We start from the raw sequence: 24,518 nt of genomic DNA on the forward strand, positions 1-24,518 counted from the left end.
CCTGTGAAGCATCTCAGTCTGTTTACTGATATCTATGACCTATGAAGTGACTCAGTCTGTTTACTGATATCTATGACCTGTGAAGTGTCTGTCTGTTTACTGATATCTATGAAATGACTCAGTCTGTTTACTGATATCTATGACCTATGAACTGACTCAGTCTGTTACTGATATCTATGACCTGTGAACCGACTCAGTCTGTTTACTGTCAGAGATATCTATGACCTATGAAGTGACTCAGTCTGTTTACTGATATCTATGGCCTATGAAGAAACTCAGTCTGTCTATGATATTTAAGACTGTGAACCGACTCAGTCTGTCTATGATTTTTACGACTGTGAACTGACCTTTGCGTTGTAGTGGATCAGCAGCTTGTTGACAAGGTCACACAGCTCTGGGTTGTCATAGAACATGTTCATCTCGTTTGGTCCTGTGGAGAATGATTAAATTTTATTTAAAGTTTCAGTTACAGACAATTGGATCTAATTGTTAAAGTTTAGTTGCATTTGAAAGCAAAAAGAAAAGAAAAGGTGTTTTGGAAATAACCTAAAAAAAGCTGTATTTTTGTGTGCACTTCATGAAACAATTCGTTCAGAATTGTAATGCATACAGTACCTCTATTTTTGTGTGCATTTTATGAAACAATTCGTTCAGAATTGTAATGCATACAGTACCTCTATTTTTGTGTGCATTTTATGAAACAATTTCATTCACAACTGTAATGCATCCCACTATTTCTGTGTGCATGGTTAAGAAATAAACACATAAGTTAGAAAACAACTCTCACTAATGGGAAGCAGGCTTCTACCAGAAAATAATTTTGAGTGTACTTAATAAAAACAAAACAGATTAAAAGTGCCCCCACTGGGTGGTTCTGGGTTTGAAATCTGTTAAAACTGGGCACTGCATTTCACTTTACTTTGAACAGTTTTTATGCAGCAGTTCTCTTACTACAATTATTGCAAAACTTACAAAAATGTATCCATTATTTTCCAAGATTTTAAGGTACCTAATTTTTGCCTTTGGACCTCTGACAGAAACCACGGGGAAGGACTATTATAGTTTCTGAGATTTGGGGGTTTCTTTCTTGCAAAAAATTAATTTGGAGCTACTGAAAAACCCCCAGAAACACCCAAATTTATCATTTATCATAAGCAAAACGTTGTAAGTAATGAGAAAGCTAAAATAAAAAATATATATAACAGCCAAAAATAATTACATTGCCTGAAAACTACTAAAAGCTTTCACTTTGCTGGAAGGTAGGTAATCACAGAAAATACATACAGTGTTAAATATTGTTTCTTTCATTTGAGGAATGAATTAGAAAGTAACTTTCTGCTTGGTTGAAGTACAATAAAGAATGGTAACTGGACAAAGGGCCAGTAGAGGGCGCTTTATGTGTACTATATAAGGAGAGGTCAAATGTATTTATATCAACTCGGTTGCAGTTGCATTTCTCACCTGTTAAAAGTTTATATTCAATATTATAGATTATATTTTTGTATTTCTAGATTTTGATGGAGCTGGCGAGACATGAGAGAATGCATGAGATGGGCAGTGATGATACTGTTTAGAGGAATGCTATTTACAAGGTTTTGTGTAAACTGTGAGTGTACGTATGAGATGGGCAGTGATGACACTGTTTGGCAGAATGATATTTACCGTCTTTTGTGTAGTTCGTTAGAGTACGTATGAGATGGGCAGTGATGATACTGTTTGGAGGAATGCTATTTACCGTCTTTTGTGTAAACCGTGACAGTACGTATGAGATGGGCAGTGATGATACTGTTTGGAGGAATGCTATTTACATGTTTTTGTGTAAACCGTGAGAGTACATATGAGATGGGCAGTGATGATACTGTTTGGAGGAATGCCATTTACATGGTTTTGTGTAGTTCGTGACAGTACGTATGAGATGGGCAGTGATGATACTGTTTAGAGGAATGCTATTTACATGGTTTTGTGTAGTTCGTGACAGTACGTATGAGATGGGCAGTGATGATACTGTTTAGAGGAATGCTATTTACATGGTTTTGTGTAGTTCGTGACAGTACGTATGAGATGGGCAGTGATGATACTGTTTAGAGGAATGCTATTTACATGGTTTTGTGTAGTTCGTGACAGTACGTATGAGATGGGCAGTGATGATACTGTTTAGAGGAATGCTATTTACATGGTTTTGTGTAGTTCGTGACAGTACGTATGAGATGGGCAGTGATGATACTGTTTAGAGGAATGCTATTTACATGGTTTTGTGTAGTTCGTGACAGTACGTATGAGATGGGCAGTGATGATACTGTTTAGAGGAATGCTATTTACATGGTTTTGTGTAGTTCGTGACAGTACGTATGAGATGGGCAGTGATGATACTGTTTAGAGGAATGCTATTTACATGGTTTTGTGTAGTTCGTTAGAGTACGTATGAGATGGGCAGTGATGATACTGTTTAGAGGAATGCTATTTACATGGTTTTGTGTAGTTCGTGACAGTACGTATGAGATGGGCAGTGATGATACTGTTTAGAGGAATGCTATTTACATGGTTTTGTGTAGTTCGTTAGAGTACGTATGGGTGACAGCCCATTATAATGTGTTACAGGCCTGAGGTGTAAGGTGTTTTACACATTTAAAAATATTGTTCAGTGTATGATTTCTTTTTGTAATAAACTGTGGTGTCGGGTTGGTGCACTGCACAGTATGCCAATTAATTGTTGTGTTTTATGTTACAGAGAATTGTCCTAGCTACTCTAACCTTGAGCGTGCAATGCTTTCACTTGGTTCACATGTAGGACATCACAGAAAATACATATGGTGCCAATCTGCCCATGAATTGCAATAGGAGGTCCCCAGAATTCATCCTGCAACAGAAAACAACATGAGAAATAATCAAGGTTTCAACCTGCTACAGCAGAAATAGCAATATTTCAACCTGCTATAAAAACAACAGCTATATGTGAAATAAGGTTTAAACTTGCAACAAAAAAGAACAGCTATATGTGTAATATCAAGGTTTCAACCTGCTACAAAAAAGAACAGCTATATGTGTAACATCAAGGTTTCAACCTGCAACAAAAAAGAACAGCTATATGTAAAATATCAATGTTTCAACCTGCTACAAAAACCAACAGCTATATGTGAAATATCAATGTTTCAACCTGCTACAAAAACAACAGCTATATGTGTAACATCAAGGTTTCAACCTGCTACAAAAAAGAACAGCTATATGTGTAACATCAAGGTTTCAACCTGCTACAAAAACAACAGCTATATGTGAAATAAGGTTTCAACTTGCAACAAAAAAGAACAGCTATATGTGTAACATTAAGGTTTCAACCTGCTACAAAAACAACAGCTATATGTGAAATATCAAGGTTTCAACCTGCAACAAAAACAACAGCTATATGTGAAATATCAATGTTTCAACTTCCAGTGAAAAACAACACCTATATGTATGTATATATATATATATATATATATATATATATATATATATATATATATATATATATATATATATATATAATTCAACCTGCAATAACCTGTATGTGAAATATGAACTTGCAACAACTATATGTGAAATAAACTTGCAACAACAACCAACAGCTATATGTGAAATACCAATTGGACATCAAGGTTTCAACCTGCAACAAAAAAGAACAGCTATATGTGAAATATCAATGTTTCAACCTGCTACAAAAACCAACAGCTATATGTGAAATATCAAAACCTGCTACAAAAAACAACAGCTATATGTGAAATACAAAAAAGAACAGCTATATGTGTAACATCAAGGTTTCAACTGCTACAAAAACAACAGCTATATGTGAAAAAACTTGCAACAAAAAAGACAGCTATATGTAACATTAAGTTTCAACCTGCTACAAAAACAACAGCTATATGTGAAATATCAAGGTTTCATGCAACAAAAACAACAGCTATATGTGAAATATATAACTAGTATATGTATATATATATATATATATATATATATATATATATATATATATATATATATATATATATATATATATAATTTCAACCTGCAATAACCTGTATGTGAAATATGGTTTTAACTTGCAACAACTATATGTGAAATATGGTTTCAACTTGCAACAACAACCAACAGCTATATGTGAAATACCAATTGGACAATTCGTTTTAAAACGTTCAGTTTGAAACCCATGACACCATTCAGGAGATATTTTCAATTATCTGTTAGTTGGGATAGAACAAACATAATGGGCTAATTTTAGATAGCCTGTTTTAGTCTTACAAACAGGATAATAACAAAGTTACCAGATATTATAAAATGTATGACGCGAGTGAAATAATTTTCACTTGTCATGAGCTTTAGTTAAAACCCAGTGTCTGCCTGTACCCGTTTGCCTGTACCTGTTTGCCTCCTGTAATGTTACCAAGGTATGGCTCATTCGCATCAGACTTCTTCGAGGCAACGCGAAACAGACTTCCCAGCATCCACCTGCTCCTGCGATCGTGCGACGAAGACGACGATGAGCTCATCAGAATGTCCATGGCAGTCTTCACACCCGGGGAGCCAATTCGACAATTTGAAAATGGCTGCAAACAAATTTGAAATTTAGAAATCAGTCAGATTTAACACATTTAATCTATTCCCTCCAATTATCGACTAGTCAAAGTGCGCAAAACTAACATAAAAACACATTGTCAACCATTTCGACTGTCCAGCCAATTCAAACTTGAATTCAGTTACAGAGGGTTGATATATATAATTATATATTAATATATAGCTCCACCACAACCCAGTTGATAGGCAGAGTTCGACAAATCCGCTAGCCCGACGCCCGTGGCTAGTGGTTTTTAAGTTCGGACTAGTGAGAAACGCAAAACCACTAGCCCTGTGGGCTAGTGGTTACCCACCCCCTCTCCTTATCGCTCGATCGTGTGGGTTTTTTTCTTTTTCTCTCGGCTGAAATTTCGTTTAATAAATTTGATTGTGACGTTTGTCATAGAATAATATCAACAATGCCATCAGTATATAATAATAATCCACTTGAACTAGGTCTGCAAACTGCAGCAACATGCTATCTCTACATCGTCACAGTTACAGCATGCATTGTTTACTTTTCCCTTTCAAGTTTCTGGCACAGGAAATAAGTCTAATGACATGCGTGTTTTGATTGGTTGGACACGTCACGTGGTAGTTAATCTCGCACATAATTATGTTTTAGGCTAAGAACTTGGAAATCACCAATCGCGACAAGTTAATTTCAATCAAGTAAACCCCAGTCATGCTTTGAATTTCAGTGTTTGTTTTATTTACCTATTGTTTTCTAATTTAACACTTCGCTTACATATGGTTATCAGCAACCAGGAAAAGAATTTACTTTAATGGTAACCACACATGCAATGACTCGGCTTGGCCTATTACATTTGGATAATGCCTCACAGCTGCCGATACAAGATAATACCTTTTTTGTTCATCAATTAACAACGGATTAGATGTCACCGTTCTATTCTTTTGATATTGGTCTGGCATGGTATAATGCTCTGTATTTGAGCAATTGGCAGTACCATTCCTGGCGACATGAATAGTAGGCCCTAAATGTATAACCCACTACCAAATACACTGAACCATCTATTACCGTGTGTCACACTGTCGTACCCTCATTTAAATTTAATTATTTTGATAGTGGGTTTAGATACCAACCATGAGTTTAATCAATTATTTTTCCCTGGGGGAGGGCAAAAGCGAAAACGGGACAATGAAGATGGATCACACTTGACAAAAGACCAAACGTACAACACGACAAAACTGAAAGTTACAACATAATTTAAGTGTTTGTTTTATTTTACTGTTATACTCGTAAATGTGTAATCTTACAAAAATTAGATAAAAATCCAGTTATAATTGATCAAGAATTTGGGCTAGTGTTTTATCTTGGTGGGCTAGTGACTTTTCAAAATATTTGTCATACTCTGTGATAGGTAAATTAATATATAGCTATTCCACCTCCAGTTGATAGGTAAATTAATATATAGCTATTCCACCTCCAGTTGATAAGGTAAATTAATATATAGCTATTCCACCTCCAGTTGATAGGTAAATTAATATATAGCTATTCCACCTCCAGTTGATAGGTAAATTAATATATAGCTATTCCACCCCCCAGTTGATAGGTAAATGAATATATAGCTATTCCACCCCCAGTTGATAGGTAAATTAATATATAGCTATTCCACCCCCGAGTTGATAGGTAAATTAATATATAGCTATCTCACCCCCCAGTTGATAGGTAAATTAATATATAGCTATCTCACCCGCCCCCACCCCAGTTGATAGGTAAATTAATATATAGCTATCCCACCCCACCCCACCCCACCACCCCAGTTGATAGGTAAATTAATATATAGCTATCCTACCCCCAGTTGATAGGTAAATTAATATATAGCTATACCACCCCCAATTGATAGGTAAATTAATATATAGCTATTCCACCCCCAATTGATAGGTAAATTAATATATAGCTATACCACCCCCAATTGATAGGTAAATTAATATATAGCTATTCCACCCCCAATTGATAGGTAAATTAATATATAGCTATCTCACTCCCCAGTTGATAGGTAAATTAATATATACTCTTCAAAAAAAGAAACGCAAAAGGGTACAAATGGGTTATAACTCCGATTTTATGTTTCCCAGTTCATGCTTTGTGAATATAAGGTCATTGCATGTCCCAAACACATTCCCACGGTTACATTCGATAAAACGCAGCTACTGTACAATAAAGTTCCAAAATGTGAATATTCGCAAAAACGCAGCCACGTGCAAACCATGTCACCACTGCACGTGCGTTGTCTGCACGTGCAACATGAACACCGACAGTATAAAAGTGCAGGGTGTTCGCTTGCCTGGCCTCTGTATCTGGCCGACAGTTGACAATCCAGGACATGCCACGTCTCAGTGAACCGCAGAGAAACAATGCCATCGGCCGACTAGATGCAGGCGAATCCAGAACGGCCGTTGCCAGGGCATTCCATGTGTCCCCAAGCACCATCTCCAGACTGTGGGACCGTTACCAGCAACATGGATCAACACGTGACCTCCCTAGATCCGGTCACCACGGGTCACTACCCCCGGGCAGGACCGCTACATCCGGGTACGCCACCTTCGGGAACGATTGACTACTGCCACCTCCACAGCCGCAGCAATACCAGGTTTGCGCAGGATATCCGACCAGACCGTACGGAACCGCCTACGTGAGGTAGGAATTCGTGCCAGACGTCCAGTTCGAGGTGTCATCTTAACACCACAACACCGTCGACTCCGACTGCAGTGGTGCCAGATTCATCGACAATGGCCTCAACTGCGATGGAGACAGGTGTGGTTCCGTGACGAGTCCCGATTTCTGCTCCGACGTCATGATGGAAGATGTCGCGTGTATAGGCGTCGTGGTGAACGTTATGTGGCAAACTGCGTGCAGGAAGTGGACAGATTCGGCGGGGGTAGTGTCATGGTGTGGGCAGCCATCTCACACACTGGCAGAACTGGCCTGGTCCACGTGCAGAGCAACCTGAATGCACAGGGTTACATTGACCAGATCCTCCGGCCACACATCGTTCCAGTTATGGCCAACGCCAACGCAGTGTTCCAACATGACAACGCCAGGCCTCACACAGCACGTCTCACAACGGCTTTCCTACAGAACAACAACATTAATGTCCTTCCTTGGCCATCGATATCACCAGATTTGAACCCAATTGAGCATCTATGGGACGAGTTGGACCGATGCCTCCGACAGCGACAACCACAGCCCCAGACCCTGCCCGAGCTGGCAGCAGCCTTGCAGGCCGAGTGGGCCACCATCCCCCGGGACGTCATCCGTACTCTGGTTGCTTCAATGGCAGGCGGTGCCAGGCAGTTGTCAACACACGCGGAGGCCACACCCGGTATTGACTCCAGATGACCTTGACCTTGGTGGTGTGTCCTATCACTTACTCACAATGGACTAGAGTGAATTGTGAACAATCCTGCAACATTTGGTAATTATCGGACTCACCATTCAATAATTAAATCAATTCTCCAAATGTTACGACAATGTGGTTTTGCGTTTCTTCTTTTGAAGAGTATATATAGCTATTCCACCCCCGAGTTGATAGGTAAATTAATATATAGCTATCTCACCCCCCAGTTGATAGGTAAATTAATATATAGCTATCTCACCCGCCCCCACCCCAGTTGATAGGTAAATTAATATATAGCTATCCCACCCCACCCCACTACACCACCCCAGTTGATAGGTAAATTAATATATAGCTATCCTACCCCCAGTTGATAGGTAAATTAATATATAGCTATACCACCCCCAATTGATAGGTAAATTAATATATAGCTATTCCACCCCCAATTGATAGGTAAATTCATATATAGCTATACCACCCCCAATTGATAGGTAAATTAATATATAGCTATTCCACCCCCATTGATAGGTAATTAATATATAGCTATCTCACTCCCCAGTTGATAGGTAAATTAATATATAGCTATTCCACCCCCCAGTTGATAGGTAAATGAATATATAGCTATTCCACCCCCAGTTGATAGGTAAATTAATATATAGCTATCTCACCCCCCAGTTGATAGGTAAATTAATATATAGCTATCTCACCCGCCCCCACCCCAGTTGATAGGTAAATTAATATATAGCTATCCCACCCCACCCCACCCCACCCCCCCAGTTGATAGGTAAATTAATATATAGCTATCCTACCCCCAGTTGATAGGTAAATTAATATATAGCTATACCACCCCCAATTGATAGGTAAATTAATATATAGCTATTCCACCCCCAATTGATAGGTAAATTAATATATAGCTATCTCACTACCCAGTTGATAGGTAAATTAATATATATCTATTCCACTCCCAGTTGATAGGTAAATTAATATATAGCTATCTCACTCCCCAGTTAATAAGGTAAATTAATATATATCTATTCCACTCCCAGTTGATAGGTAAATTAATATATAGCTATCTCACCCCCCAGTTGATAGGTAAATTAATATATAGCTATTCCACCCCGTTGATAGGTAAATTAATATATAGCTATCCCACCCACCCCCCACCCCAGTTGATAGGTAAATTAATATATAGCTATCTCACTCCCCAGTTGATAAGGTAAATTAATATATAGCTATCCCACCCCCAGTTGATAGGTAAATTAATATATAGCTATCCTACCCCCAGTTGATAGGTAAATTAATATATAGCTATCTCAACCCCAGTTGATAGGTAAATTAATATATAGCTATCTCACCCCCAGTTGATAGGTAAATTAATATATAGCTATCCCACCCCCAGTTGATAGGTAAATTAATATATAGCTATTCCACCCCCAGTTGATAAGGTAAATTAATATATAGCTATCTCAACCCCAGTTGATAGGTAAATTAATATATAGCTATTCCACTCCCAGTTGATAAGGTAAATTAATATATAGCTATCCCACCCCCAGTTGATACGGTAAATTAATATATAGCTATCTCACCCCCCAGTTGATAGGTAAATTAATATATAGCTATTCCACTCCCAGTTGATAAGGTAAATTAATATATAGCTATTCCACCCCCAGTTGATAAGGTAAATTAATATATAGCTATCTCACCCCCAGTTGATAAGGTAAATTAATATATAGCTATCCCACCCCCAGTTGATAAGGTAAATTAATATATAGCTATTCCACCCCCAATTGATAGGTAAATTAATATATAGCTATCTCACTCCCCAGTTGATAGGTAAATTAATATATACTCTTCAAAAAAAGAAACGCAAAAGGGTACAAATGGGTTATAACTCCGATTTTATGTTTCCCAGTTCATGCTTTGTGAATATAAGGTCATTGCATGTCCCAAACACATTCCCACGGTTACATTCGATAAAACGCAGCTACTGTACAATAAAGTTCCAAAATGTGAATATTCGCAAAAACGCAGCCACGTGCAAACCATGTCACCACTGCACGTGCGTTGTCTGCACGTGCAACATGAACACCGACAGTATAAAAGTGCAGGGTGTTCGCTTGCCTGGCCTCTGTATCTGGCCGACAGTTGACAATCCAGGACATGCCACGTCTCAGTGAACCGCAGAGAAACAATGCCATCGGCCGACTAGATGCAGGCGAATCCAGAACGGCCGTTGCCAGGGCATTCCATGTGTCCCCAAGCACCATCTCCAGACTGTGGGACCGTTACCAGCAACATGGATCAACACGTGACCTCCCTAGATCCGGTCACCACGGGTCACTACCCCCGGGCAGGACCGCTACATCCGGGTACGCCACCTTCGGGAACGATTGACTACTGCCACCTCCACAGCCGCAGCAATACCAGGTTTGCGCAGGATATCCGACCAGACCGTACGGAACCGCCTACGTGAGGTAGGAATTCGTGCCAGACGTCCAGTTCGAGGTGTCATCTTAACACCACAACACCGTCGACTCCGACTGCAGTGGTGCCAGATTCATCGACAATGGCCTCAACTGCGATGGAGACAGGTGTGGTTCCGTGACGAGTCCCGATTTCTGCTCCGACGTCATGATGGAAGATGTCGCGTGTATAGGCGTCGTGGTGAACGTTATGTGGCAAACTGCGTGCAGGAAGTGGACAGATTCGGCGGGGGTAGTGTCATGGTGTGGGCAGCCATCTCACACACTGGCAGAACTGGCCTGGTCCACGTGCAGAGCAACCTGAATGCACAGGGTTACATTGACCAGATCCTCCGGCCACACATCGTTCCAGTTATGGCCAACGCCAACGCAGTGTTCCAACATGACAACGCCAGGCCTCACACAGCACGTCTCACAACGGCTTTCCTACAGAACAACAACATTAATGTCCTTCCTTGGCCATCGATATCACCAGATTTGAACCCAATTGAGCATCTATGGGACGAGTTGGACCGATGCCTCCGACAGCGACAACCACAGCCCCAGACCCTGCCCGAGCTGGCAGCAGCCTTGCAGGCCGAGTGGGCCACCATCCCCCGGGACGTCATCCGTACTCTGGTTGCTTCAATGGGCAGGCGGTGCCAGGCAGTTGTCAACACACGCGGAGGCCACACCCGGTATTGACTCCAGATGACCTTGACCTTGGTGGTGTGTCCTATCACTTACTCACAATGGACTAGAGTGAATTGTGAACAATCCTGCAACATTTGGTAATTATCGGACTCACCATTCAATAATTAAATCAATTCTCCAAATGTTACGACAATGTGGTTTTGCGTTTCTTCTTTTGAAGAGTATATATAGCTATTCCACCCCCGAGTTGATAGGTAAATTAATATATAGCTATCTCACCCCCCAGTTGATAGGTAAATTAATATATAGCTATCTCACCCGCCCCCACCCCAGTTGATAGGTAAATTAATATATAGCTATCCCACCCCACCCCACTACACCACCCCAGTTGATAGGTAAATTAATATATAGCTATCCTACCCCCAGTTGATAGGTAAATTAATATATAGCTATACCACCCCCAATTGATAGGTAAATTAATATATAGCTATTCCACCCCCAATTGATAGGTAAATTCATATATAGCTATACCACCCCCAATTGATAGGTAAATTAATATATAGCTATTCCACCCCCAATTGATAGGTAAATTAATATATAGCTATCTCACTCCCCAGTTGATAGGTAAATTAATATATAGCTATTCCACCCCCCAGTTGATAGGTAAATGAATATATAGCTATTCCACCCCCAGTTGATAGGTAAATTAATATATAGCTATCTCACCCCCCAGTTGATAGGTAAATTAATATATAGCTATCTCACCCGCCCCCACCCCAGTTGATAGGTAAATTAATATATAGCTATCCCACCCCACCCCACCCCACCACCCCAGTTGATAGGTAAATTAATATATAGCTATCCTACCCCCAGTTGATAGGTAAATTAATATATAGCTATACCACCCCCAATTGATAGGTAAATTAATATATAGCTATTCCACCCCCAATTGATAGGTAAATTAATATATAGCTATCTCACTACCCAGTTGATAGGTAAATTAATATATATCTATTCCACTCCCAGTTGATAGGTAAATTAATATATAGCTATCTCACTCCCCAGTTAATAAGGTAAATTAATATATATCTATTCCACTCCCAGTTGATAGGTAAATTAATATATAGCTATCTCACCCCCCAGTTGATAGGTAAATTAATATATAGCTATTCCACCCCGTTGATAGGTAAATTAATATATAGCTATCCCACCCACCCCCCACCCCAGTTGATAGGTAAATTAATATATAGCTATCTCACTCCCCAGTTGATAAGGTAAATTAATATATAGCTATCCCACCCCCAGTTGATAGGTAAATTAATATATAGCTATCCTACCCCCAGTTGATAGGTAAATTAATATATAGCTATCTCAACCCCAGTTGATAGGTAAATTAATATATAGCTATCTCACCCCCAGTTGATAGGTAAATTAATATATAGCTATCCCACCCCCAGTTGATAGGTAAATTAATATATAGCTATTCCACCCCCAGTTGATAAGGTAAATTAATATATAGCTATCTCAACCCCAGTTGATAGGTAAATTAATATATAGCTATTCCACTCCCAGTTGATAAGGTAAATTAATATATAGCTATCCCACCCCCAGTTGATACGGTAAATTAATATATAGCTATCTCACCCCCCAGTTGATAGGTAAATTAATATATAGCTATTCCACTCCCAGTTGATAAGGTAAATTAATATATAGCTATTCCACCCCCAGTTGATAAGGTAAATTAATATATAGCTATCTCACCCCCAGTTGATAAGGTAAATTAATATATAGCTATCCCACCCCCAGTTGATAAGGTAAATTAATATATAGCTATCTCACCCCCAGTTGATAGGTAAATTAATATATAGCTATTCCACTCCCAGTTGATAAGGTAAATTAATATATAGCTATTCCACCCCCAGTTGATAGGTAAATTAATATATAGCTATCTCACCCCCAGTTGATAAGGTAAATTAATATATAGCTATCCCACCCCCAGTTGATAAGGTAAATTAATATATAGCTATCTCACCCCCAGTTGATAGGTAAATTAATATATAGCTATTCCACTCCCAGTTGATAAGGTAAATTAATATATAGCTATTCCACCCCCAGTTGATAAGGTAAATTAATATATAGCTATCCCACCCCCAGTTGATAGGTAAATTAAGAATTTTGTGATGCCTATGGATAATCAAGCAGGAATTTATGCTGGGGGTGGGGGTGGGGTGGGGTGGGTGGGGGCAGACTGTGAAGAGCAAAGTTTATGGGGGGTATGCTTGATCAGGCAGGGGTTTCAAACCGTGAAACCCTCCCCCTGTCCACGCGCGGGACAATGTCCAGTAGTTACCTCGGTCATGTTGGGGAACTTGAGGTGAGCGGTCAGTTTCTTCGTGCCATCAATGTACACGGTCAGCTGGCTCTGAGAAAACGGCCGGCGAGAGTTGGTGTGACAAATGTCGACACAATGCTGAAACAAACAATGTCGACACAGTGCTGAAACAAACAATGTCAATACAGTGCTGAAACAATGTCCATACAGTTCTGAAACAAACAATGTCGACACAGTGCTGAAACAAACAATGTCAATACAATGCTGAAACAATGTCGATACAGTGCTAAAACTAAAAATGTCGACACAGTGCTCAAACAAACAATATCGACACAGTGCTGAAACAAACAATGTCGACACAGTGCTGAAACAAACAATGTCGACACAGTGCTGAAACAAACAATGTCAATACAATGCTGAAACAATGTCGATACAGTGCTAAAACAAAAAATGTTGACACAGTGCTCAAACAAACAATATCGACACAGTGCTGAAACAAACAATGTCGACACAGTGCTGAAACAATGTTGACAAAGTGCTGAAACAAACAATGTTGACACAATGCTGAAACACTGTTTATACAGTGCTGAAACAAACAATGTTGATGCAGTGCTGAAACAAACACAATTTCGACACAGTGCTGAAACAATGTCGACACAGTGCTAAAACAATGTCGACATAGTGCTGAAGCAAACACAATGTCGACACGGTGCTGAAACAAACAATGTCGACAAAGTGCTGAAACAAACACAATGTCGATACAGTGCTGAAAGGTCAATTCAATGTCGACAGTGCTGAAACAAACACAGCAAAGGTCAATTCAATGTTGATACAGTGCTGAAACAAACACACAGCAATCGACAGCAGTCACATTTTACTCATTTTTTCTGATTTGTTTTTTTAATGCTTTACACCCCCAAACCGTCTTGACCAAAATTCACAATATTTTAGTGAAATAAACAACATGCATTAGCTAAACTGTGCTATATCGGAGTCTTGCATACATGTGTGTGAGTGTTTGAGTGTGAGAGTAAATGTGTGTGTGTGTGAGTGAGTGAGTGAGTGAATGAGTGAGTGAGTGAGCAAGTGAGAAAGTGAGTTGGTGGATTCCAGGTGGGTGGGTTCTTTTCTGGGTGAGTGGGTGGGTGGAAAACAAATAAACAAAGTGGTCTACAGCAGAGAGGAAACCCACCCATTTGCCGTCCTTGAGAGAAGCGTCTTCGACGGTGGCTGTGCAGTACTCCTTCTTACTGTACACGGCGACCACCAGCTCACAGTCCGGGGTGAAGAATGCCTCGAAGCCGTGGCCCAGGTTACTCGGAAAACTGACAACAAAAATAGAAAGCAGCGTTTGTTTTTTTGGTGTGTACGATATATGGTTGAGAGTGAGAGAGGAGAGGAGAGGAAAGGAATGTTTGTTTTACAACACCTCAGCACATTTTAAACAACAGATATTCGGTGTGTACCATACTTGGTCAAGAGTGAGAGTGAGAGAGGAAAGGAATGTTTAACGACACCTCAGCACATATTAAACTATGGCTATTTGGTGTCTAACATATGGTTATTTTGACACTTGGTCGAGAGTGAGAGAGGAAAGGAAAGGAAAGTTTGTTTTACAACACCTCAGCACATTTTAAACAACAGATATTCGGTGTGTACCATACTTGGTCAAGAGTGAGAGTGAGAGAGGAAAGGAATGTTTAACGACACCTCAGCACATATTAAACTATGGCTATTTGGTGTCTAACATATGGTTATTTTGACACTTGGTCGAGAGTGAGAGAGGAAAGGAAAGGAATGTTTGTTTTACAACACCTCAGCACATTTTAAACAACAGATATTCGGTGTGTACCATACTTGGTCAAGAGTGAGAGTGAGAGAGGAAAGGAATGTTTAACGACACCTCAGCACATTTTAAACTATGGCTATTTGGTGCCTAACATATGGTTATTTTGACACTTGGTCGAGAGTGAGAGAGGAAAGGAAAGGAATGTTTGTTTAATGACACCTCAGCACATTGTAAACTACGGCTATTTGGTGTTTAACATATGGTTATTTTGGCACTTGGTCGAGAGAGAGGAAAGGAAAGGAATGTTTGTTTAACGACACCTCAGCACATTTTAAACTACGGCTATTTGGTGTCTAACATATGGTTATTTTGACACTTGGTCGAGAGTGGGTGAGGAAAGGAAAGGAATGTTTGTTTAACAACCCCTCAGCACATTTTAAACCATGGCTATTTGGTGTCTAACATATGGTTATTTTATCACTTGGTCGAGAGTGAGAGAGGAAAGGAATGTTTGTTTAACAACACCTCAGCACATTTTAAACCATGGCTATTTGGTGTCTAACATGGTTATTTTGACACTTGGTCGAGAGTGAGAGAGGAAAGGAAAGGAATGTTTGTTTAACAACACCTCAGCACATTTTAAACCATGGCTATTTGGTGTCTAACATATGGTTATTTTGACACTTGGTCTAGAGGGAGGGAGGAAAGGAAAGGAATGATCCAGATGCGATATTAACACAGTTCGTCTTCACACTCACTGGTAGAGTTGTCTTCTGAACTGACCGGTGTTCGCGATGCTCTCATCAAGTTCAAACTCCACATCCAGACACAGCCACACGTGGATTGCGTATGCCTGTCCCGGCCACTTCCGGTATCCTGGGAGAGCTATACCCTAAAAATGTAAGAAAATAATGTAACATAACATCCGTGGAAATTAATGGATACATTTTTATAATTTTTAGAAAGATTACAGTAAGAGAACTACTGTTTGAAATTTGTCAAAGTACACGAAATGCAGTGTCCAATTTGACTAGATTTCAACTCTATAACCACTTAGTAGAGGAACTTGGGACCTGTTTTGTTTCTATTACATACCCTCAAATTACTTTCTGCCAGAAAACCTGTCTGTTAACATTTCATTGGTCAATTCATAGTTTACAGCTAGATGATTGGTCAATTCATAGTTTACAGCAAGCTGATTGGTCAGTTTGTGGTTTTCCACTATATCATTGCAGTGATAGAAATAAGCAGAATTTTTCACTAGTCCACTAGACGAATACATCTAGAAATCTACTTGTCTGACAATATTTTTACTTCTTATTCAAGTACAAGAACAATGTTTGTCATTACTCAAAATAAAACTTCATTGAACATTTTCACTTGTCCACTGGACAACCACCAAAGTACATTATGTTTTTCTGAGCAGATGTTCGCTTGTCAGGACAAATGGACAAGTGCTTATTTGAAACACTGTCATTAATCACTTATAAAGACCCCACCAGCCAGTCAGATATGTGTACTTGACAAAACTTGAATTAAATATTTTGTAAATAAATAGGAACTAAACAAAACCTTCTTATAAACTAAATATCTACAGAAACTGTTAAGACTATATTTAAATATTTAATGTATTAATATTTATTAATCTTTTTTTATTATATAACATTTAGTAAAATATCTTAAAATATCAATGACATAAAAGTGTTATCAGTCACTCAGTGACGATAACACATTTTAGAGTTAAAATTTCACTATTTCACTCTAAAATGTGTTATCGTCTCTGTAAGAAAGCCGGAACTATTTTGCTGCTGGCATTTTAAAAATAAAGGTAAATTGCCAAAAGTTATATAATAAATAGAAATTTCATGTTTTTTTGTCAAATATGATTTATATCTCATCTCGTGAAGTTTGTAAACATATCACTCTTGCTGTGCAATAACCACAGTAAACCACATAAATACTGCAGCGTATTTTCTTCATGAATACATACATAGGTGTATGTTTACAATGTGTACATTTTGTGAATGACTGACATCACTTTAAGCAAACTCTAACTTGGAAACTAAAGCGTGCATATAAACTTTCAAACTTAAGGTTGTCGTGAATGACGCAAAATATATACACATGCATTTTTTTCCAGTTCACTGAACTTAATTCCTATTTCTGTACAATCATTCTTAGTGCAATTATTGTGCTTTTCATAAGAGGGAGAGAGAGAGAGAGAGAGAGAGAGAGAGAGAGAGAGAGAGAGAGAGAGAGAGAGAGAGAGAGAGAGAGAGAGAGAGAGAGGGAGGGAGGGAGGGAGGGAGGGAGGGAGGGAGGGAGAGAGAGAGAGAGAGAGAGAGAGAGAGAGAGAGAGAGAGAGAGAGAGAGAGAGAGAGAGAGAGAGAGAGAGAGAGAGAGAGAGAGAGAGAGAGAGAGAGAGGAGGGAGGGAGGGAGACAGAGAGAGAGAGAGACAGAGAGAGAGAGACAGAGACAGAGAGAGAGACAGAGACAGACAGACAGACAGAGAGAGAGATAGAGACAGACAGACAGAAAGTAAAAGCAATGAATGATTAATTTATTTCAAAATGTTTAATAGGTTTTACAATGGAAGTCCTGGACAGTTTGGAAAATGATGGTATTTTCTTGGTTACTACGATTTGGATCACAAAAATTAACAACATTAGACCAGTGGATATTACGAACCATGTCATATATAGAATAGCACCAAAAAAATTTCAGCATCACATTGCATCTTGACAATAAATTGGAAAAATACAGCAAACTATTACAAAGTTGATATTAATGCTATTACAAGCAGGAACGTAAAACAGAAGATTGACAAAGTGACCCTATTAAGAAAAAATAAACAAACATGCAGTGGGTTGAAGCGGTGACAAGGGGATGGTCTCGCTAACCACTTCCTCAAGACAGGTGTCAGGAGCAGGCCCATAACAACCAGTGTGATGGGTGGGGGTAAGGGTGAGGGTGCCTGAGGGTGAGGGTACCTGAGGGTGAGGGGGCCTGTGCCCCTCATCTCGAGGACAAAAATGTTTTCCTTCTCTATGTAAACAAGCATTCTGAGAGTACTGCTATAACAATACACGTCCCCTACCAGCCCAAACAAATTTTCGATCTCCTATTTTCAAGGGCCAAGAGGTAAATCGCTATGAAAGTCAAACTTGATCTGTAACAGAACATGATAAGGCTATACACAAAATTATAGCTCAATATTTGGAGGCATTGCAACAAAACGTTTGATAAACTATATATGGGACAGACAGACAGACAGACTGTCAGACTGTTAGACAGACAGACAGACAGACAGACAGTCAGACAGATGAACAGACAGATGAACAGACAGACAGACAGACTGTCAGACAGTCAGATTAACAGACAGATGTATGGAGATGAAACCTATAGTCCCCTCTGTTTGGACCAGTAGGGGATTAATAAACTAGGTAAATAGCTGGGTTTTGCTCCTCCCACTAGAGACTGTGCCCCCCCCCCCCCCACCTCACCTATTAGAGACTGTGCCTCCTTCCCTCGCTAGACTGTGCACCCACCCCTGCTAGAGACTGTGCCCCCCCCCCCCCACCTCACCTATTAGAGACTGTGCCTCCTTCCCTCACTAGACTGTGCCCCCACCCCTGCTAGGGACTGTGACACCCCACCTCACCTCCATTAGAGACTGTGCCCCCTTCACCCACTAGACTGTGCCCCCGCCCACACTAGAGATTTCTCCCTTCTTCACTAATCTGTGCCCCCACCCCCACTAGAGACTGCCCCCACCCCCACTAGACTGTGCCCCCTTCCCCCACTACTGTGGCTCCACCCTACTACTAGTGTACTAGAGACTGTGCCCCCACATCCACTAGAGAATGTGCCCCCCCCCACACCCACTAGACTGTGCCCTCCTTCCCCCCACTAGACTGTGCCCCTACCCCACTAGAGACTGTGTCCCCACTAGACTGTGTCCCCCTACTTGAGACTGTGACCCCTCAATAGAGACTGTGACTCCCCACTAGAGATTGTGACCCCTCACTAGAGACTTTGACCCCCAACTAGAGACTGTGACCCCTCACTAGTCTGTACCCCCCACCCCAATTAGAGACTGTACCCCCCACCCCAATTAGAGACTGTGACCCCTCACTAGAGACTGTGACCCCCAACTAGAGACTGTGACCCCCAACTAGAGACTGTACCCCCCACCCCAATTAGAAACTGTGCCCCCACCATAGCTAGAAACTGTGCCCCCACCCCAGCTAGAGACTGTGCCCCCACCCCAGCTAGAGACTGTGCCCCCACCCCAGCTAGAGACTGTGTCCCCACCCCAGCTAGAGAGTGTGCCCCCAAATCCAGATATTGTTCTAATGGTCTGACTTATATTGCGTGCAACAGTGAACATCTTCTGGTTTCTACACCTCACGAACACATAGTTTATTTATTAAAGGGGCAGTGTCAAAATTACATTATGTTACATTTATAAATTTTTGTTATAAAAAGACATAAAAAAATTTACAACGCCAAATAATTTCATTTCCTTTTTATGTTAAAATATTGTTAAGCCCTGGTCTGATTTAACCTGTGATGTCTAAACTGTAAACTGCATGTAGTGAAACCCCTCTAAACCAGACATCCAAGGGACTGAGTAAAACAACCAGTATTAAACGTACTATGACAAAGTTGCAATAATGGAGGTGCCCACCAAAAATATTTAATATGTTTTGCTTTGAAACTTAGTTATAATTCCATTTACTAGTAGAAATGTTGTTATTTTAGGGGGGAATCATGAGTGTGTTACAAGCCATAACCAGTGACATCACTGTTTTATTTTAGGGGAATCATGAGATGTGTTACAAGCCATAACCCGTGATATCACTGTTTTATTTTAGGGGCGAATCATGAGAGAGAGTTACAAGCCATAACTAGTGACATCACTGTTTTATTTTAGACGGGAATCATGAGAGAGTGTTACAAGCCATAACTAGTGACATCACTGTTTTATTTTAGATGGGAATCATGAGAGAGAGTTACAAGCCATAACTAGTGACATAACTGTTTTATTTTAGACGGGAATCATGAGAGAGAGTTACAAGCCATAACTAGTGACATCACTGTTTTATTTTAGGGGAATCATGAGAGTGTGTTACAAGCCATAACTAGTGACATCACTGTTTTATTTTAGGGGAATCATGAGAGTGTGTTACAAGCCATAACTAGTGACATCACTGTTTTATTTTAGACGGGAATCATGAGAGTGTGTTACAAGCCATAACTAGTGACATCACTGTTTTATTTTAGGGGAATCATGAGAGAGAGTTACAAGCCATAACTAGTGACATCACTGTTTTATTTTAGGGGAATCATGAGAGAGAGTTACAAGCCATAACTAGTGACATCACTGTTTTATTTTGGGGGAATCATGAGAGTGTTACAAGCCATAACCAGTGACATCACTGTTTTATGCAGACACATTCAACACACTAAGTTTACTCAGAATTCTTGGTGGTCACCTGACAAAAGAAACAAAGATGGTGGCCATGTAATATTTAGCCACAAATTATTTGGGAAACCCTTCTTGTCATCTAGTGCAAACATTTTATAAATATTATTCAAGAGTCAATTATGAAAATATTATGCGTGGGATCGATTAATTTGTAATTATTTATTGCAAATAAATGTGACAATAACGAAATATTGTAGTTTCAACTTTGACATAGGACCTTTAAGGGGTATCTAGGTTAAAGAGGTTATGCTGTATACTATTTATAAAGGGACAGTGAAACTTTTCTGGTTTTGAGGGAATTCCGGTTTTACAGAGGGTCCGGTTTTGAGGGTTTCACTGTATTTAGAACAGGATTCATTGCCCTCTATGGTTTCTTTTTACCCATTCCAGCCAATGGCCTATGACTGGTATATCATAGACTGGTTTAATTTTTACCCATTTCAGCCAATGGCCTATGACTGGTATATCATAGACTGGTTTCATTTTTACCCATTCCAGCCAATGGTCTATGACTGGTACATCATAGGCTGGTTTAATTTTTACCCATTCCAGCCAATGGCCTATGACTGGTACATCATAGGCTGGTTTCTTTTTACCCATTCCAACCAATGGCCTATGACTGGTACATCATAGGCTGGGGTATGTACTGTCCTGTCTATGAGAAAGTGCATATATCAGGAGTAGCCTATGTGATGGCAGCATATAATAGATCCCTTGCTGCTAATGTCATGTCATGTCATAGGGTTTTACGTGCTCATTCAGAACAAGCTGTTGTAGCGCACGCCTGTCGTAGGCACAAGAGCCGGCCTTGGCCGGCTCCTCTGTCCATGACAGGAAAGGTGGGGGGAGGGGAGAGGAGGGACCGCTTGCACTGGCAGGTGCAAGGGAGCACCAGCAGCCCGATCAAATCCTTGCTGCTAATTGAAAAGAGTAGCCAATGTAGTGGAGACAGCGGGTTTCCTCTCTCATTATCTGTGTGGTCCTTAACCATATGTTTAACGCTATATAACCGAAAATAAAATGTGTTGAGTGCGTCGTTAAATAAAACATTTCTCATTACATACCTGGGTAACATCTTAACTGAATTCCAGTTACACCCTGGTGCCTGAAATACATCTGTTCCCTATCAGTTTTGCCGTGTTCAGTGTGTACTACATTAAAGGGACATTCCTGAGCTTGCTGCAATGTTTAAGATGTTATCCACTAACAGAGATTTTTAATGGTTGTAATTACATATCAAATATATTTTTCTGCATAAAATATTACTGGCTGTAAATTAAATGTGTTTCTGACCATTCTAATATTTGTACTAGGTTAAATTTCATTTTATTTCCTAAAATATGTTTTTTTCATACGTATGAAATTATTTGAAGACAAAATCCAGTTTGGGCTTCTTACAAATATTAAGATGACCAGAAACACATTGACTATACAAACACTGGTATTGTAAACAAGAAAATTTATTTAATATGTAAGTTTAATCGTAGAAATTGTTTTATTGGTCGGAAACACCTTACAATGCTGCAAACTCAGGAATGTCCCTTTAATGAACAGATATCAAAATAAGTAATTAATAATGAGTATGCCTTCTTGACAACTGTGATGAAGAGGAAATAAATATCACAAGTGTTTAAAAAAAAAAATCAAAACGTGATTTGTCCACATAAAAGCAATTGCTAAGGGTTGACAATGAAAACAAAACCAGTCTTGGGAAGGTGTGTAGATTGAAATGGGTTACGGATGAACTGGCGTACCTCTCCTGAGTAAAACAAACTGTTTAGTGGGTGCTCAATGTCAGTCTTAAATTGAAGAAAACAGAACATTCGTAAACACATTTTAGCAAACACAATTTAAATAGAGATTATCATACCAGCTTGTGTGTCGTACTGATTTTACAAAGCAATTTAAATAGAGATTATCATACCAGCTTGTGTGTCGTACTGATTTTACAAAGCAATTTAAATAGAGATTATCATACCAGCTTGTGTGTCGTACTGATTTTACAAAATGAGTGTCAGGATTCTTGTATGGATTCTTGTATTGCCCGAGCAAGAACAAGGGTAATACATGAATCCTGACACGAGTTTCCAGGGGTGGAATTTTTTTTTAAGAAATGTACTTGCCCTCGGTCAAGGAAAAACTAGAAATTTACTTGCCCTGATTGTACAATACTTGCCCAGATTTTTATGTGATAAATGTTGAATTTTTAAGTGAATAAAATATAAAAAGAAACATTTCTGATTTGCGTGATCTTTATTTGTTTACTTTAATCCACTGGTTTTTTTGAAGTTTCTGGTCCACCTTCAGCTGTATCAGATTTTAGAGACAGGATATGGCGTGTACCCTGGGCACTTTGAATCCACTCCTTTACAGCAGCTCTAGGCAGAAATCTCTCTGTGTCTTGGGTCTATGTGTCATTACTGTCAGGGTGTTTTCAAGTGTCTCTTGGTTTAGAACAGTCCTGTCTTGACTAAGTTCATACTGAGGAACATTCTCTCACATATAGCTGTGCACGGGCTCATTAAAAACATCAGCTCAACTAATTTACATGTACTTTACGGGCTGACTTCTGAGCAGACGGCTGTATGTGTCAAAAACAGGTTTGTCACAAAAACCTTTGAGATAACCCTTTAACAAGGTGAAATCTTGAGAGATCAGTCATTTTTCATCTTCGGGAAAGAGCACAGAGAAATGTTCCAACAGGTCAGCAATATCATCTTTACCATAGACTGACATGGCTTCTCTTTCAGCAGGCCACTGAGTGTAATCAAAGATTGAAAAACTCTTAAGTGGTTTTTCATTGAAACAGGCAAACCTCATGTCCGGATATGCAATAACACCATCTACAAGTGATGTAAGAAACGAGTCTTCTCTGAAGTCTACTGCGGTTCACTGCCCATGGAGTCGGGATTCCATCATAAGTGGATGTCTTGTGATCATACGCATCCATAAAGTGCTTCATGTTTTCACCAGTTCCTTCAGGATCCAACTTGCAGTTCAGAAGTTTCATCACTAGGCCTTCTAGTTCATGCATCACATCAATGATGATCCGGGTTTCACGCTGGAACACTAGCGACACATCTGATAAAATAAGGCAAAATGTCCAACAAAATGAACATTGTTTTTAAGAATGAAGTTGGTTTCATTTTTGTTCAGCCAGCCTTTAGCTTTAGCTTTGGCACTTTGAGTTGTCGTTCCTGTTGCAACAGACTCAAAGTGATGGATAATTGTGTGAAAACTGGCCCTCAAAGCAGGCACAGCTCTGACCTTGCTAGCAAGCCACCTCACCTGTTTAATGTCACTGAGATGAAGCAACTCTGTGTTAAATATCTCAGACATTACTTTGAGCTCTCTGCGCATCTTAGGGCTATAATGATAGAATCTGAATATTTCTTTTAGGGTTTCTTCAAATAGAGTACGGTTTGGTAGATGTTTAACAGCATCAAGAATGCATTGTTCAAGTTTATGTGCTACACAGTGTATTGGCACCACATGCTTGGAATCCTTACATATCCTTGCGGCCACACCCACTTTTGTTCCCAACATGACAGAGGCTCCATCAAAATCACACACCCTAGACTGGGTCCAGGTGGATCAGGTGTCAGTGTATCTTGATATGGAAGTCCACAAGATTCAACAGCAGATTTTATTCCTGCTAGCACACCATCTACATGGCAATGTTCCAGTGCCACAGTTTCAGCATGAAATGACAATGGCTGACCATTGTTAACATATCTCAAGAAAACAGTCTCTTGTTCCAATACAGCACGATCTGTGCTCCTGTCACTCCATATAGTAACAAAATTGGAAGCTTTGAGCCCTGGAATAAATTCTTTCCGTAATGAA

The 24,518-nt window shown here is 39.7% G+C and overlaps 1 protein-coding gene across 1 annotated transcript in view; it reads right to left on the reverse strand.

The window, feature by feature from the left end:
• The window catches only part of LOC121387573 (neurobeachin-like protein 1), a 151,212-nt gene that overhangs the window by 100,506 nt on the left and 26,188 nt on the right, over positions 1-24,518 (reverse strand). Inside the window, exons 12-17 of the mRNA XM_041518732.1 lie at positions 15,939-16,072; positions 14,584-14,716; positions 13,410-13,529; positions 4,392-4,577; positions 2,752-2,857; positions 348-430 (exon numbers count right to left, since the gene is read on the reverse strand). Of these exons, the coding sequence (XP_041374666.1) occupies positions 348-430; positions 2,752-2,857; positions 4,392-4,577; positions 13,410-13,529; positions 14,584-14,716; positions 15,939-16,072 (762 nt within the window). The remainder of the gene's footprint in view (positions 1-347; positions 431-2,751; positions 2,858-4,391; positions 4,578-13,409; positions 13,530-14,583; positions 14,717-15,938; positions 16,073-24,518) is intronic.

This window comes from Gigantopelta aegis, chromosome 13 (genome assembly GCF_016097555.1).
Source record: "Gigantopelta aegis isolate Gae_Host chromosome 13, Gae_host_genome, whole genome shotgun sequence".
NCBI classification, from domain to species: Eukaryota; Metazoa; Mollusca; class Gastropoda; order Neomphalida; family Peltospiridae; genus Gigantopelta; species Gigantopelta aegis.